At 33.9% G+C, this 14,287-nt stretch overlaps 1 protein-coding gene and 1 non-coding gene across 3 annotated transcripts; both read left to right on the top strand.

Moving 5' to 3' along the window:
- The first annotated feature begins 3,784 nt into the window (after positions 1-3,784).
- Positions 3,785-11,705, top strand: IBS1 (Protein kinase superfamily protein). Of its 2 annotated transcripts, none has more exons than XM_082866623.1 (9): positions 3,785-4,569; positions 5,572-5,856; positions 6,458-6,784; positions 8,135-8,362; positions 8,456-8,553; positions 8,934-9,024; positions 9,615-10,142; positions 10,552-10,684; positions 11,255-11,705. In XM_082866623.1, exons 1-9 carry the CDS (start codon positions 4,201-4,203, stop codon positions 11,272-11,274), a joined length of 2,079 nt encoding a protein of 692 aa, XP_082722749.1. In that variant the 5' UTR covers positions 3,785-4,200; the 3' UTR covers positions 11,275-11,705. The 2 variants fall into 2 exon arrangements, with proteins under 2 accessions (XP_082722749.1, XP_082722750.1); XM_082866624.1 differs by having other exon boundaries at positions 3,838-4,569; positions 11,244-11,705.
- Positions 11,706-13,764: 2,059 nt separating this feature from the next.
- Positions 13,765-13,867, top strand: LOC145789980 (U6 spliceosomal RNA). The gene has a single exon (XR_014328535.1). It is a non-coding gene; the product is annotated as a U6 spliceosomal RNA (small nuclear RNA).
- The last annotated feature ends 420 nt before the right edge of the window (positions 13,868-14,287 follow it).

Raw genomic sequence — 14,287 nt, 5'->3', positions numbered from 1 at the left:
GAAATCTTTCCAAGCCGGTGGTAACTTTTCCACTAAAGCAGCGACTTGGAATGACTCGCTAAGAGACATACCTTCTGAATGAATATCATGCAAAATTATTTGAAAACTTTGAACTTGAGATATTACCGTTTGGGAGTCTACCATAACAAAGTCCAGAAATTTACCGTCGACAAATTTCTTCGTGCCGGCATCTTCTGTCTTGTATTTCTTCTCCAAAGAATCCCACAATTTTTTTGCTGTTTTCAGAGGACTGTATACATTATACAGCATATTGTCAAGGCCATTTAGGATGTAGTTTCTGCACAAGAAATCTGAATGTTTCCAAGCATCTACAGTGGCAACAACTTGCCGATCACTTTCACCCTCTTTAAGTGCTGGAGCCTCTTCATGGAGAAACCGGGCCAAATTAAGAGTCGTAAGATAGAACAGCATCTTCTGCTGCCATCTCTTAAACTCGGTACCGTTAAATTTTTCCGGTTTTTCTCCATGATTGATTGGTACATGAACATGGTTCTGGATAGGGACCGATGTAGGTGTAACAATAGGAGTACCACTGCCAGATGCAGTTTCAGTTGTAGTAGCCATAATCTCTGATTACAAAAATCAGAAAAAAATAAAACACAAATTAATTTTCTAGTTACTAAAACCAGAAAATAAATTATAACAACAAAATAATTTTATTTTCCTTGTTACTAAAACTAGAAAAATAAAATATCACAAGAATTTTCTGTAATACCAAATAATATTCTGAATTGTTAATGGCACCAGTATCGTACTACTAGTTGTTGTCAAAGAAAAGAGACAGTATATTACTACTATCTGTCAAATAGCATAAATCACTATTTGTTTTTCCAACCAGAATATTAATTTGAAAACACAGAAAATTAAATACAATGAAGATACCCAAAAAGGAATCTGTCTTAAGATTGTTGGACAATTTTCACTGTATTTAAAAGATTTAATTCTATTGTGTACACAACAACAATAAGAATTTAAAGAAATAAAGAAAAATGAGAGAATTTGTTTGATTACAAAAATCAAACTCGAAATAATAAATAAATAAATAAAACCACAGATTTTATTTTGTTACAAAAACAAAAATAAAATCTGATTAAATAAACAAATAAAAAACAGAATAAAATTAAACAACTTACTTGGTTAATTTATTTGAATAACTTTTCTGATCAAGTCCAGTGTTTAACACTGTGTCCTTAAGACAGATTCGTCCTCTCCACGGTACTTTCAGAATTTGGACGTCTATCTCCCAGGATGAAATGATCTTACCACAAACAATAGCAGCACTACAAATTGTTTGCCTTACGAACACACTAAGTGTTTACATTTTTTTTTTCGGAAATAAAATGCAGCAAGATGAAGAATATAATTTGCAGAGGATGGAGTATGAAAAATTTGAGTTAAATCCAAATGGGAGGCTAGTCTATTTATAGATGTAAATGTGGCTTTTGGTTTTGAATTGAACAGGTATGAAACCTGTTAGATTCAAATTTAAACAGATTTGAATCTGTTTATTCAAACAAATAGAAACGGGAAGGGCTCTGTTTGGATGAGTAATAAATCCAAAACAGTTTAATTCTGTTTGAAAACGGGAAGGGCCCTGTTTGGATGAACAATAAATCCAAACCAGTTTAATTTGAATTCTGGATTTTATTTTAATAAAAAATAAAATTAAATTCAAATGTTTTTGGCCCAAGCCCAGGCCGCCCGGACGACCGGCGGCGCGCGTGTGGTGATTTTTGGGTCCAATGGGTCTAGCCCATTTTGCCCATAACCTCTCCCTCTAAAACACTTGGGTACCCCTTGGGGCACACCCCAAGTATCTCACCCTAAGCCTTATAAACCCTTTCAAAACTTCCCACCAAATCAATGTGGGACAAGCCAATTTACAACTTTAAGGAATTTCCACCATAACTCCATTTCCATGGAGCACACTTTGGCTTCAATTTCCCATTCACTCGGTAATGGTTTTGAGCAATCAAATATACCACGTGAATCACAACGCGGCATAGAACGCGTTACCACTTTGACCCGAGTAAATCGATACTCGGGGCCCACCTAAAAAATAGACCAAACTTGAGAAAAAATTCTGGTTTTACCCAGAATTTTTCCACCATTTCCAACAAATCTTTTGTATTCATTCGGTTATCCAGAGTCGAACAATATATCCATGTTTGACTATCTATAACCGAACAAATTATATATGTTTGATTTTATAGTGTCGAACTTTGCTTGGCTTACAACTCTTGTACCATCAAGAACTGATAGTGTGAAAGGGCCTTTATAAGCCTGCTAGAATATTGTGAGTTCTGAAGTCACTAAAGTCATCTTGTCTTAAACTAATTTAAATTTCAAACTGTGAGATCCAATAGTCGCGATTCAATTTTGTTCGACACTCACATTTCGAACATATTGAAATTGTTCGACAGACTAAGTTCGAATAGTTTACTATAGTTTACTTATGTTCGACACTAAAATGTTGAATATATGGAATTTGTTCAAGAGAAACACTCCAGACAAAAGATTAATGTTCGACAGACACTAGGGCGAAAATAGAAGATATGAGTGGGGTGTGTGAGTAAGGGCAATGATGGAAGATTGTGATGTGTATTGAGTAAATTTTGTATTTATCAAATTCCTAATGTGTGCCTTAAATAGTGGTGTACCCTGAAATAAAATGTTGTGGGTAAATAGAAGCTCCCGTGCCTTTGACACCGTTCCCAAGACGATATTCTGCTGCATATACAAATTACAATACAACCAACTCCTTATAAGTTTTTTTGTGTTTTTTTTTAATAATGTATAAATTACATTTTGTCTATTTTATATTAGGGCCAAGTTTGGCATGATTGAAAAAAGATAAAAAGTCAAAAAGTCACTATCCTATTTAAGTCGCATCATCTTATTTAAGTCACACCACCTCTCTAACACATCACTTCAAACCCAACCCATATTTCATAAAAAGTCAAAAAGTGCACTTATTTAGTCTTCCCAAACTAGGCCCAGGTCATTTTTTTTTATATCTGTCCTTAAATTTTTTTTTTTTTTTGTCACTTCCACTCTTTATATTTTAAGTTTTTTAAAATTATTCCAAAAGTTAATTTATTTTAAAATTAGACAAAAAAATCACGATAATTATCACATAACATAAAAAAATATATTATTATATTAGAATTTGAGTCTCTATAAGTATGAGTAATATATAAGAAAATATTTTTATATTACATGACTATTAATGTACAATTTTGTATCTAATTTTTAATAGAAATTAGTTTTGAGAGTTAACTAAAAAAATTTGAAATATGAAGAATTAAAAGTAAAAAGAAAAACAAATTCTAAAAATCAAATAAAAAAGTGACTATGGGTGGTTTAGAATGATATAAACAAGTACATTTTTTGAGTTTTTATAAAATATGGATTGAGTATAGGTTGAGTTTGCAGTGATGTGATAGGGAGATGATGTGGCTTAAATAAAATTACGTGACTTAAATAGGATAGTAATTTTTTAATTTTTTTTAAATTATGACAAATAAAACCTAAATATAAAAAGAATATAGTGTAATTTTTATTTTATTTTTTAATACCATGTTATGTACTTCTAAGTTCGATTTTTTTTGTGTTTTTTTGGGAACAGGTTTCAAGTTGAAAGCAAGATATCACGCATACAAACAATTGCACAGAATTAAAAGTCTACCCCTCACCTTCTCTCTTTCGTCTCTCATCCTACTTCCTACAGACAAACTCAAAAAAGTCAAGTCACAACGACTCCATTTCCATTACTTTTTGAAAAAAAACAAAACAGACGCAACGACGATACACACCATAGAAGCATTAGACCATTACAGGTCTATCTATCTTCCCGCTGATTCCGCTGATTTGTGTTCTCATCTCAACCCCCCATCATACAACAATTCTCTCTCCTCTCTACACCTTCCGCAATTCTCGCACAATTGAACAAAAAGCAGGAGAGAGAGAGAGAGAGAGCAGCTCTGTAAAGAGGGTTTTGGCCCTTTTGGGGGTATATAGCCCATTTCCTCTCACATCTTCACAGTTCGTGCAGCCACCATTGCTGTCCAAACTCAAAACCCACTTCACTTGCCACATTTCTTGATCTGGGTCGATCTGGGTTTGTCTCCAAACTCAACCAATGTTTCTGGGTCGGTGACAATTTTTTGGTTTTTCTTCATGGGTTGTGTGACCTCGAAGCAGGCGGTGTCGGTGACCCCTGCTCTCGATCATTCCGGCGCCTTTCGAGACAATGCTGCTGCGGGGGGCTCGGGGAGGAGCCGGGGAAGTGGGGTGGTGGACTTGGAGAAGAAGAAGAAGAAGAGGACTGACTCGGGGGTGAGTGAGAACGAGTTGGGTGAATCAGGGAGGGTGAGTTCTAATGGAGGTGGTGGCGAGTCACTGAGTTTTAGGTTGGGGAATTTGCAGAAGTATGTAGAAGGAGAGCAAGTCGCCGCCGGTTGGCCGGCATGGCTCAGCGCCGTTGCCGGCGAAGCCATTCACGGTTGGGTGCCTCTCAGTGCTGACTCTTTCGAAAAGCTGGAAAAGGTTGCTCTCTCTCTCTCTCTCTCTCTATGTACATTGTGTGTGGTCCAATTATCAGTTTCCATGGCGCGTTAAATATTGAAAATGCTCAATTTTGATGCTTTTAATTTTAGTGCATATACAACCAAAACATAAAAATTAATTTAGTTCATTGTCTTATTTGGATGCTCTAGGATCTTGATTAACTCAGTAGGACTCTTTTTTGTTTTTATTTTTGTTTTTTTGGACTTTGTTGTCTTATTTGGATACTCTACTAAGGATCTTAAAGCTTGTCCTTTTTTATCATGGAAGTTGAGAAATTTCCCTATTTTCAGTTGCAGAACAGCATATGAGCTTTCAGATATATTGAATTTTTTTATTTTTTTGGTCTTTTTTCTTTCCCAAATTGGGTTGTCATTGTGTTATTCATGTTTTTTTGTAGTTTTATAAAACGTATTTCGGTAGCAAATTTACAAACTGCTGATCATAACTTGTTTCATCTTGACATCATATCGCAATTGCATGTTTTATTCATTTTTCCGTTCCCTATTTTCTTCTTTCTTTTACATTGCTACAATGGTGATTCACTTCTATGAATATTCTGAAAGTGTAAGTAATTCCACAACTCCAAAGACTTCATAATGCCTTTTGAAGGATTTTTATTTACCTGGATTGTTTAGTCAATAATGCTTTAAGCCTTTTTTTCATTAATCGGTGGGATACAGTTAATACAGTTACTATTCTAGAGCTACCAATTACATTTTAACTTGATGATTATTACTTTTTTCCCCCATTATAAATGTTGCTCATTCACTTGAGCATAAATTTAATAATTTCTTTTTCTTTTATCAAAATATCCAGGGTTGATGTAATAATAAAAAGTCACTTTTGTTGGATTATTCTTTTACATGTATCTTTATGTTTGCTTCTAAAAGGTTTAAACAGGTTTTCTGACTTTCTTTTTTTTCTTTATTTTTCCTTTTTAATTTTTTTTTTTTTAATAAACAATTTCAACTGATGTGGCAGGTAGGACAGGGCACTTACAGCAGCGTGTTCCGTGCACGCAACTTAGAAACTGGGAGGATTGTCGCTCTGAAGAAGGTGCGATTTGATAATTTTGAGCCCGAAAGCGTTCGGTTTATGGCACGAGAAATAATGATACTACGCAGGCTTGACCATCCAAATATCATAAAACTGGAGGGCTTAATTACCTCCCGATTGTCATGTAGCATATACCTTGTATTCGAGTACATGGAACATGACATTTCTGGACTCTTATCTTCCCCTGACATCAAGTTCAGTGAAGCACAGGTTTGCTTATGTTGATTTTTTTTTTTTATTCAACAAACTTATAACTAGTGTGTGCTTATCACATCACAATGAAACACCCTAATTTGGGTTTCAGTAGCATTGGACATTTTGGTTTGTCATTTGCTTTGTAAAAGTCATCTGCATAAGAATATAACAATGTGAGGAAAACTCAGTTTCCTGAAATTTTGAAATGTTAGTGAATGCTAAGCACAATCAGTTAATTGCTATGTCAAATACTGAAAGATGCACATTCTATTTTGAAATGCTAAGAAATGGAATACTTTCATTTCTCGTGTTCAAATGCCCCTTCGTTCTACTGGACGAGTTAATATTTTCTAGGGTAAATTATAGTGACCTCCCAAAGATTTGGAGAAAATACAGTAAGCTCCATAGTTTTGGCTTAATTACACCAAGCTTCCTTTTAATAGGGCTAAAGGGACTAGAATTAATGCAAATGGTGTAAAGACACAAAGATAAACAATGGGAAATATACATTTTAGTGTAAAAGAGATGATATAACATCATTTTTTCATTCATATGACTAACAAATTACTGATGAAACTGATTGTAAGATTCAACTGAAATTGATTATGTTTTGTAGGTTAAATGCTACATGAAACAGTTGTTATCTGGGCTTGAGCACTGCCACTCTCGGGGTATAATGCATAGGGACATTAAAGGTGCAAATCTTCTTGTAAATAATGAAGGAGTTTTGAAGATGGCTGATTTTGGATTGGCAAACTTCTGTGGTACTGGCCCTGTGGGGCACAGACAACCTCTAACCAGTAGAGTCGTCACTTTATGGTACCGTCCTCCTGAACTTTTGTTGGGTTCCACGGATTATGGAGCCTCAGTGGATCTCTGGAGTGTTGGCTGTGTATTTGCTGAACTACTCCTCGGGAGCCCCATCCTTCAGGGCAGAACTGAGGTAATCTTCTTTGACCTTACTAAATGATTTTATGATTCTCAGATATATGGGCAAATTATGTCGGTAGTCCCTACATTTTGCCCATTGTATCATTTTGATCCTTACACTTTCAACTAACTCAATTTTGATCCTTAATTTTGAATTTTGTGTCAATTTGGTCCAATTGATAATTTCATTAGTGTTTTTGACATAAAATAATCACTAAATTAGTTGAGGTTAACTCATTGAGTTGAGCAACTTTATAATTTTGCTCTTAAAAATATGACATATGCCATTTATATGCATATTGTTCATATATATATATATATATATATACGTAAAGAGTTACAATCAATTAGACCAAATTGAAGCAAAATCATAAATTCAGGGTCAAAATTGAGTCAATTGAAATTATAGGATCCAAAATGACAGAAGGACCAAACTACAAGGACTGCTGTTGTCATTTACCCCAGATATAATCTTAATCATTGCTGCATGATCAAAAAAGTGAGGTAGATCTTATCATCATAATAGGAAGATATGTTTCTCCTGGGAAAGGAAACACATTCTATCAGTTCTTGGAATTTCTTTTGCAGAATCTTGCTCCATGATGTTCACCTTAGTGTAATGTAAATGCTTATTTGGAAGTTTAGTTATTTTTGTTTTTTAATGACTCTTGTGAATGATATTTTGTCAGTTGGTTCAAATTTGTACAATCTTGGGCTCCTTGCAGAGACCTTCAAATATATGCATCCTTGTGATTGCAATTCAAATAGAGGATTTGGCATGCACCTTGTGAAAATCTTGAGGAAATAAATTTTTTTTTAAAAATGTTTTGGTGCAATTGTCTCAAACTATGCTAGCTCAAATCCTTTTAGACGAAGGATTAAATTGTGTATGAGCACGTTACTCCTAATTCCTAAAATGTTTATATCCAAAGGATAGAGACTATGGATGAGATTCTCAACTAGATTCCATAGGATGGGATGTCAAAACAAGTATGTCAAACCAAATCAATCCCTTTTAGTGATGTCTTTTTTTTTTTTAAGGAGCATATACAAATCTATGGGGACATAATGAGATTTCACCCTTCATTTTAGTATAGCCATTTAGTAGTGACAATTGATAACACTGCCATTAATGAGACAGCTAAAAGATAACTAAAAATTGGATGCTACATATCTGAAGGTGTGAATGTCCTTGGATGATCATAACTCATGAGGCAATGTTTTTGTAGTTTATTACGGACTAGTAAAAATAACATGCTTTATCATATACAACTATCAAATAAATATATAGATGTTACTGTATTTAAATTTGATGTCTTTTCCAGTTGAAATTCAAGAAGAAATGTTCTTGTTTTACCTACAGGTTGAACAATTACACAAAATTTTCAAGCTTTGTGGGTCCCCCCCTGATGATTACTGGAGAAAGTCCAAACTTCCTCATGCTACTCTATTTAAGCCCCAGCATCCTTATGAAAGCTCTCTCGGGGTGACTTTCAAAGATTTACCAAAAACGGCTGTGAATCTGATAGAAACTTTACTCTCTGTGGAACCATACAAGCGTGGAACCGCATCTTCCGCTCTTGCATCTGAGGTGTCATGCAGAAACTATTTGTAATTATTTGTGTTTTATCTTCAGTTGCATCATGAATATGCTTAATGTTCATCTTGTACTTGCTATCCTCAGTATTTCAAAACAAAGCCCTATGCATGTGACCCGTTGACCTTGCCAAAATATCCACCAAATAAAGAGATTGATGCCAAACATCGTGAGGAGGCACAAAGGTAAGATTTCTCATCTCCTTTTTTTAGCGGTACATGGAAGAATTTGGCAGCAAAACATGTGCCGAATCCACTGTAGCCTAGCATCTAAAACAGAGGGAGCATTTAGGTAGTTTTTGCAATATTAAAAAAAAAAAAAAATCAATAATAATGGTACAAGAAATATTTGAACAACAACATAATTGCAAGCTACTATTGTGAAATTGAGGTCATTTATTAAAGGGAAATGCTAACCACTGGCCATTTGGTTAATTTATGTATAAAAAATGTAATGAAATATCTGAAAAGTGTATAGAAATATATAAAAGTGTAGGGAAAATACATATTTTTGTTTAATCAAGTTGTCTTTTGAGAATTATAACCGACTTGCACCGGGTTTGCAGGAAGAAGCCTGGTGGGAGAGTTCGAGGACCTGAAACAAGAGCTAAGCTAACTAGAAAACCAAATGGAATCAATAAATTGGCACCGGCAGAGGTATCTCTCTCTCCCTCTTTCCATTTTACATCTATAACTCTATATCGTAAAACTATATCCATGTGTTCTTTTGTCTGTGGCATGTGTTGTAGCCTGTGTTCCATGGACTTTTATATTTTCCCGAAAGTACCCATATCCACTAGATATGACAAGGTTAAGAGTGTTTCGAACACTCATACCCAATTTGGACATTTGGATCCTTTACTCTTTCTATTTTATTTTTTATCATGTTTGAAAAGAAAGAAACTCATATATGCTAGTAATGAAACATTTATATCCTCTCACGTGGGTGAGATATAGAAATTCTTTATTTTTTCTAATCCTACTTAGTTTCGAGTATATTTCCACATAATTTACAATGTCTTATCTAGGAATATTATATAAGACGCAATATATATGTTTCCATGACGTATCCCTGTATGTATCTATATATCCAAGTTTTGGATAAATATTCCAATATCCCTATATTTGATGCTTGAACACACACCAACACTTGATACTCATACCTGAGTCCATATAACATAGGTTGTAATTGCTTCAATTGTGGAGGAAATCTTATTCACATTAATTAACTTATTACACGTGTGCAGTCTTTGCCAGCCCAAACTCACAGTGCCCAAAAAATCAACAGTCATAAAGTAACTATTCGTAAGGAAGGAGATATCATCTTAGCGATGGAGCCACCTAAGCCATCAATTGAGGTAACGGAAGAGGCTTCCCACGTAAAGCATGCATCTCAAGGGGATGTCCCCTTTCCGGGTCCATTACAAGTTTCAGGGTCAAGCGGATTTGCATGGGCAAAAAGGCGAATAGATGAATCATCAATGAGATCACGGAGTAGGTCTAGTTCAAGGAGCCTCATTTTAGAACCTTCAGGTCCATTGCATGCAAAGAATGATTCCGAGTCAAATAGGCATGAAAATGTCGAAGTTGTACTTGGAAGTCGCACTAGCTCTAGGGGTGAAGATTCCTACGAGATTGTCAAGCATGCAATGCTAAAAAATTGGAGCCAATTAGAACGTCCAGATTCTTTCGATGCTTCTGACGGGTACCACTCGCAAGAATTGTCGTTGGCACTATATCAAAGAGAGGAGATGGCAACTAAGAGGATGAGCTTGGTAAGTTCATAATTTTGACAACATTTTGTGATTTTTAATTTTGATATCAATTTCAACTTTAATTTTGGTTTTAGTGCTACAATTTCCTAACGAAGCTAGAGACCGTCAAACTTCTATGTGGCAATGGTTATTAGAACCTTATGATTCACAATTTGATTTACGATTTGATTTGAGTTTCAACAAAAATGATCTGATTTCTATTTTTAAATCTTAAATTGAGTGAATCGTACGATTCAATAGTGATCCACTACAATCATTGCAATTCACTACGATTTAATGTGATTTAGTTGTATTTGCATAATGCATGAAAAGCTGACGTTTTCACAAAAAGGGGAAAAAAGATATAATTATTTAAATTCTTGATCTCTTCTCAATTTCGCTAATATTCTTCACATTGAACTCGACGCAGGTTTATCAGGATCAAGGAGACAAGGTTGAGTTTTCAGGACCCTTGTTGTCTCAATCACATAGAGTCGATGAGCTCTTAGAGAGGCATGAGCGGCACATCCGCCAGGCAGTTCGGAGATCATGGTTCCAAAGAGGTAAAAAGTTGTAGAAAATTACCAAAAATTAAGATTAAATTTATCTTGTTTGGTTTTGAAACTCAAAATTTGTTTTTAAGTTTTTTGTTTTATTTTTTATTTTTCTTTAATTAATTCCAAATTTCAGCCTAGATGCAGCTAAAAAGTAAAATCTTTATGAGTAAATATAAAAAAATTTAGCTGCATCTACTAAAAGAATTTGACAAAAATGACAGAAAAACACCACACAAAAAAAAAAGAGAAAGGTTTCAAAAACTGAAACCACGCAAGTTATGATTTCACGAACTTTCATATATAGTCTACCTTCTTTCATTTTATTTTTATTTGTTATTTTTATTAAAGAAATTTGTAGTTCATCATCTCACTTGTAGCCCTATTACTGGATTGCTAAATTTTGCAACTTAGATTAGGCGATGGATTGGAAATGACTGCCGTTATTGAAATTTACTTAATTTATTTGAGAAGATACAACTAATCATTAGTAAGAATGTTGAAAACATTGCGAAGTTGATAGTTGTGAATTTATGTATATTATTATCACACATGACCGATAATTTAGTTTGACTGCAGGTAAAAAACATGGGAAATGATCGTAAGGTGTACTTGGGCTCAAGTCACTCGTTTAGAGGAGCACGAAGATGTAGGACAATTGCTAACAGAGCTAACAAACCCAACGCTTACACAAATGAACTGTCAGTTGAATTCAGTTGAATGAAATTTTCTGCATGAGTACTGAAAATTGGATAAAAAATGACTAGTTTGCAAAGCTCAGACAGAGGCCATGAAGAGGAAGCCATCGATAGCTCATTCTTTTCTTCTAGCAAAGCATTCAGTTTTTTTCTAGGTTATAATATCCACTACCTACTTGTTTCCCTCTCATTTTCTCTTTTTCTTCTTTTTAAGCTTTTCAGATCGACCAATTCTCTCCCCGGCAATGTATATAGTGCATTTCATAGGTCCTACGGATGATCTATGTATATTTCTATGGTTCATGAGGCTTCTAGCATCCGGCTTATTTTTATTTTCTTTCTTCTATTTTTTTGTTGTGGTTTTTTTTTATTAATGGCTTTGCTGTGGTAAATAGTTCTGTGACATTTGTAGGCAATTTTACAAATAATGTTGAACCATGGCAATGGGTACACATGTGGAAGTGTCTTAGGTTCCAAGTCTTGTAGGCCCTAATATGGGCTATTTGCTTTTACCCTGGAAAGAGTAAGGGTGGATTTTGGCTATCAAAAGAAGAAGAAATCTTATAAAATTTATTTTCTATAATGATGCAAGGATAGTGGTATTTTTGTAATTAGAAAGATATTTTTGTGGGTACTTTAAGGTGAGGGCTTTCAACTCAACTTTAACCACATAATTAATGTTTTTGGTTGGATTTCGCTTATTGTTGCATTCAGTCTTAATTAATACATATAGTTATCAAGGATTTATTTTATAAGGTCATGTTGTTTTCAGGCCCGGTCTTAAAATTTCTGAGCCCAAAGTTAATAATCAACTAATAAATTTTAGGTCTTTTACATTTTTTTTTTTCATTGAATGAAAAAAAAAATGAAAAAAAAAAAAAATGAAGGTAAAAGACAAAAATTGTGTCAAAATCACAAAAAATATTTAATATTACATTACAACAACTAATAAGTATCGCTTAATTCTTGCTCTTCTTACATTTTTAGAAGCAAATAAATTAATCATACTTGTATAATTTAATTTTTTTGCAAAATCATTTTCAATGGATAATAATGTTAATTATTTTAAATGGGTCTTTCAATTTTTTTAATTGGTCAATTTATTTTAAGTTAGTTTGGGTCTTCCTTAACTTTTTTTGGATTTAAAACATACCTAATATATTACAATAAACTAATAGGAGAGGACTATTTTTTTGAGTCTATTTTCAATGGATAACAATTTTAATTTTTTTGAATGGGCTTTTCAATTTTTTAATGGGTCAATTTATTTTGAATTAGTTTGGACCTTTTTTAATTTTTTTTGAACTTAATACATACATAATATATTATACTAAACCATAATAAAATTGGCCCATTTTTTTAATCTATTTTGAGGGGCCCTAGGCCATGGCCTGGTTGGCCCATGCCCAGGGCCGGCCCTGGTTGTTTTAGGGATATGTTTTTGAAATTGGACTAATAGTTCAATAAAATACACAATCTCAAGTTTGGCTAAGAATATTGGGATATGGACTAATAATCTACTTGAACATTGGACATGATACAAATATGGGAACTGTTAAGGCCAAGTTTGGCATACACAAAATAATTCATCTTTTTATTTTTTTATCTTTTTTTATCACATTATCTCTCTATTTTTTTACACATCTTTTCATAAAAAGACAAAAAGTACATTTATTTAGGTCATCCCAAACAACCTCTAAATCTCAAGTCGGAGGTGCAATACAAAATGGGAATTAAATAGAGGTTCGGCCTTATTGCTAACTTACAAATTGAATTTTTTTTTATTTATTTATCAAATCCTCATAATCGTAGGTCAATTCAAACGTTGAATAAGATATGCAATTCAAAGAATTTAGTAATTCCAAAATTAACAGTTCTAATTCAGTTCCAAAAATGAACCCTAGGCCTGGTATTTTTCCAATTGCACCAAAAGCCCTTACACAGTTTGAACCTTTCATAGGTCGAAGCCTGGATTGACAGCCCAAGCTAAAATTGGTCGCTTAGTCTTTTCAATGTACTTCACCAAAGGCCCATTGGGTTTTAAAGTTGTGGGCTTGGGCTTCTTCTTTTAGGCCGTTTTGAATTAAGTGCTGGGCCCAAAGCTACTGATCTGGCGCAATTATTCCATTACTTCCTGATTTAGGCCAAGTTTGGGAAGATTCAAAAAAGTCAAAAAGTCAAAAAGTTACTCAAAAAGCTAAAAAGTTAACACTATTCACCAAAAGTCAACAATTACGGCTGCACAACTCCCAATTCAAATTTTTCCCTACAAATCAATTTTTACAATTTTTTATTACACATTTTTCAATAAAAAGTCAAAAAGTTAACCCAAACATCCATATTTTCAACCTCAATTTTTTAGTCCAAAAAGACAAAAAGTGCACTTTTTTAGTCTTCCCAAATTTGGCCTAAACATCCCATAAAATTGGAACAATAGAGAGAAGATTAGCATGGACAAGGATGACACACAAATCAAGAAAAGGTCCAGATTTCTATTTACCCAAAAAAAAAAAAAAACGGAAATGCTACAGACCCCCACCATTTTGGCACCCCCAGCACCCCCAGTGCCACATGGGGGGCTGCCAATGGCCAAACACAAAGAAAAAAAAAAAAAAAAAAAAAAAAAAAAAAACAGTTTTTTCAACCAATCACAATGGACCCCCAGCACCCCCACTGGGGGTCCCAAGCTTTATTCTTAAAAAAAATGACCTATTATGCTAGAAATGTTCTCCATGTGGTTGGAATCTCAAAATATATTTTGAGAGAGAGAGAGAGAGAGAGAGAGAGTGTTCCAAAAACTAGCTAAAACCAAATGAAAAAGTGAGAAAATCCGATGTGAATTACAAATTTGTGGAGAGAAAATAAAATAAGACTTTTTTTTTAATTAAGGCCAAGTTTGGGAATTTATAAAAAA

This window comes from Camellia sinensis, chromosome 4, assembly GCF_055761805.1.
Source record: "Camellia sinensis isolate YWXY chromosome 4, ASM5576180v1, whole genome shotgun sequence".
Taxonomy (NCBI): domain Eukaryota; kingdom Viridiplantae; phylum Streptophyta; class Magnoliopsida; order Ericales; family Theaceae; genus Camellia; species Camellia sinensis.
Note: the sequence above shows the minus strand (reverse complement) of the source record. Positions and strands in the feature narration are given on the sequence as shown.

What these genes read in the sequence shown, in the direction of transcription:
- IBS1 (XM_082866623.1), top strand. Translation starts at nt 4,201, where the DNA reads ATGGGTTGTGTGACCTCGAAGCAGGCGGTGTCGGTGACCCCTGCTCTC. An exon ending in CTTCCGCTCTTGCATCTGAG is followed by an intron (nt 8,363 to 8,455) that starts GTGTCATGCAGA and finishes TGCTATCCTCAG; the next exon opens with TATTTCAAAACAAAGCCCTA. An exon ending in CATCGTGAGGAGGCACAAAG is followed by an intron (nt 8,554 to 8,933) that starts GTAAGATTTCTC and finishes CCGGGTTTGCAG; the next exon opens with GAAGAAGCCTGGTGGGAGAG.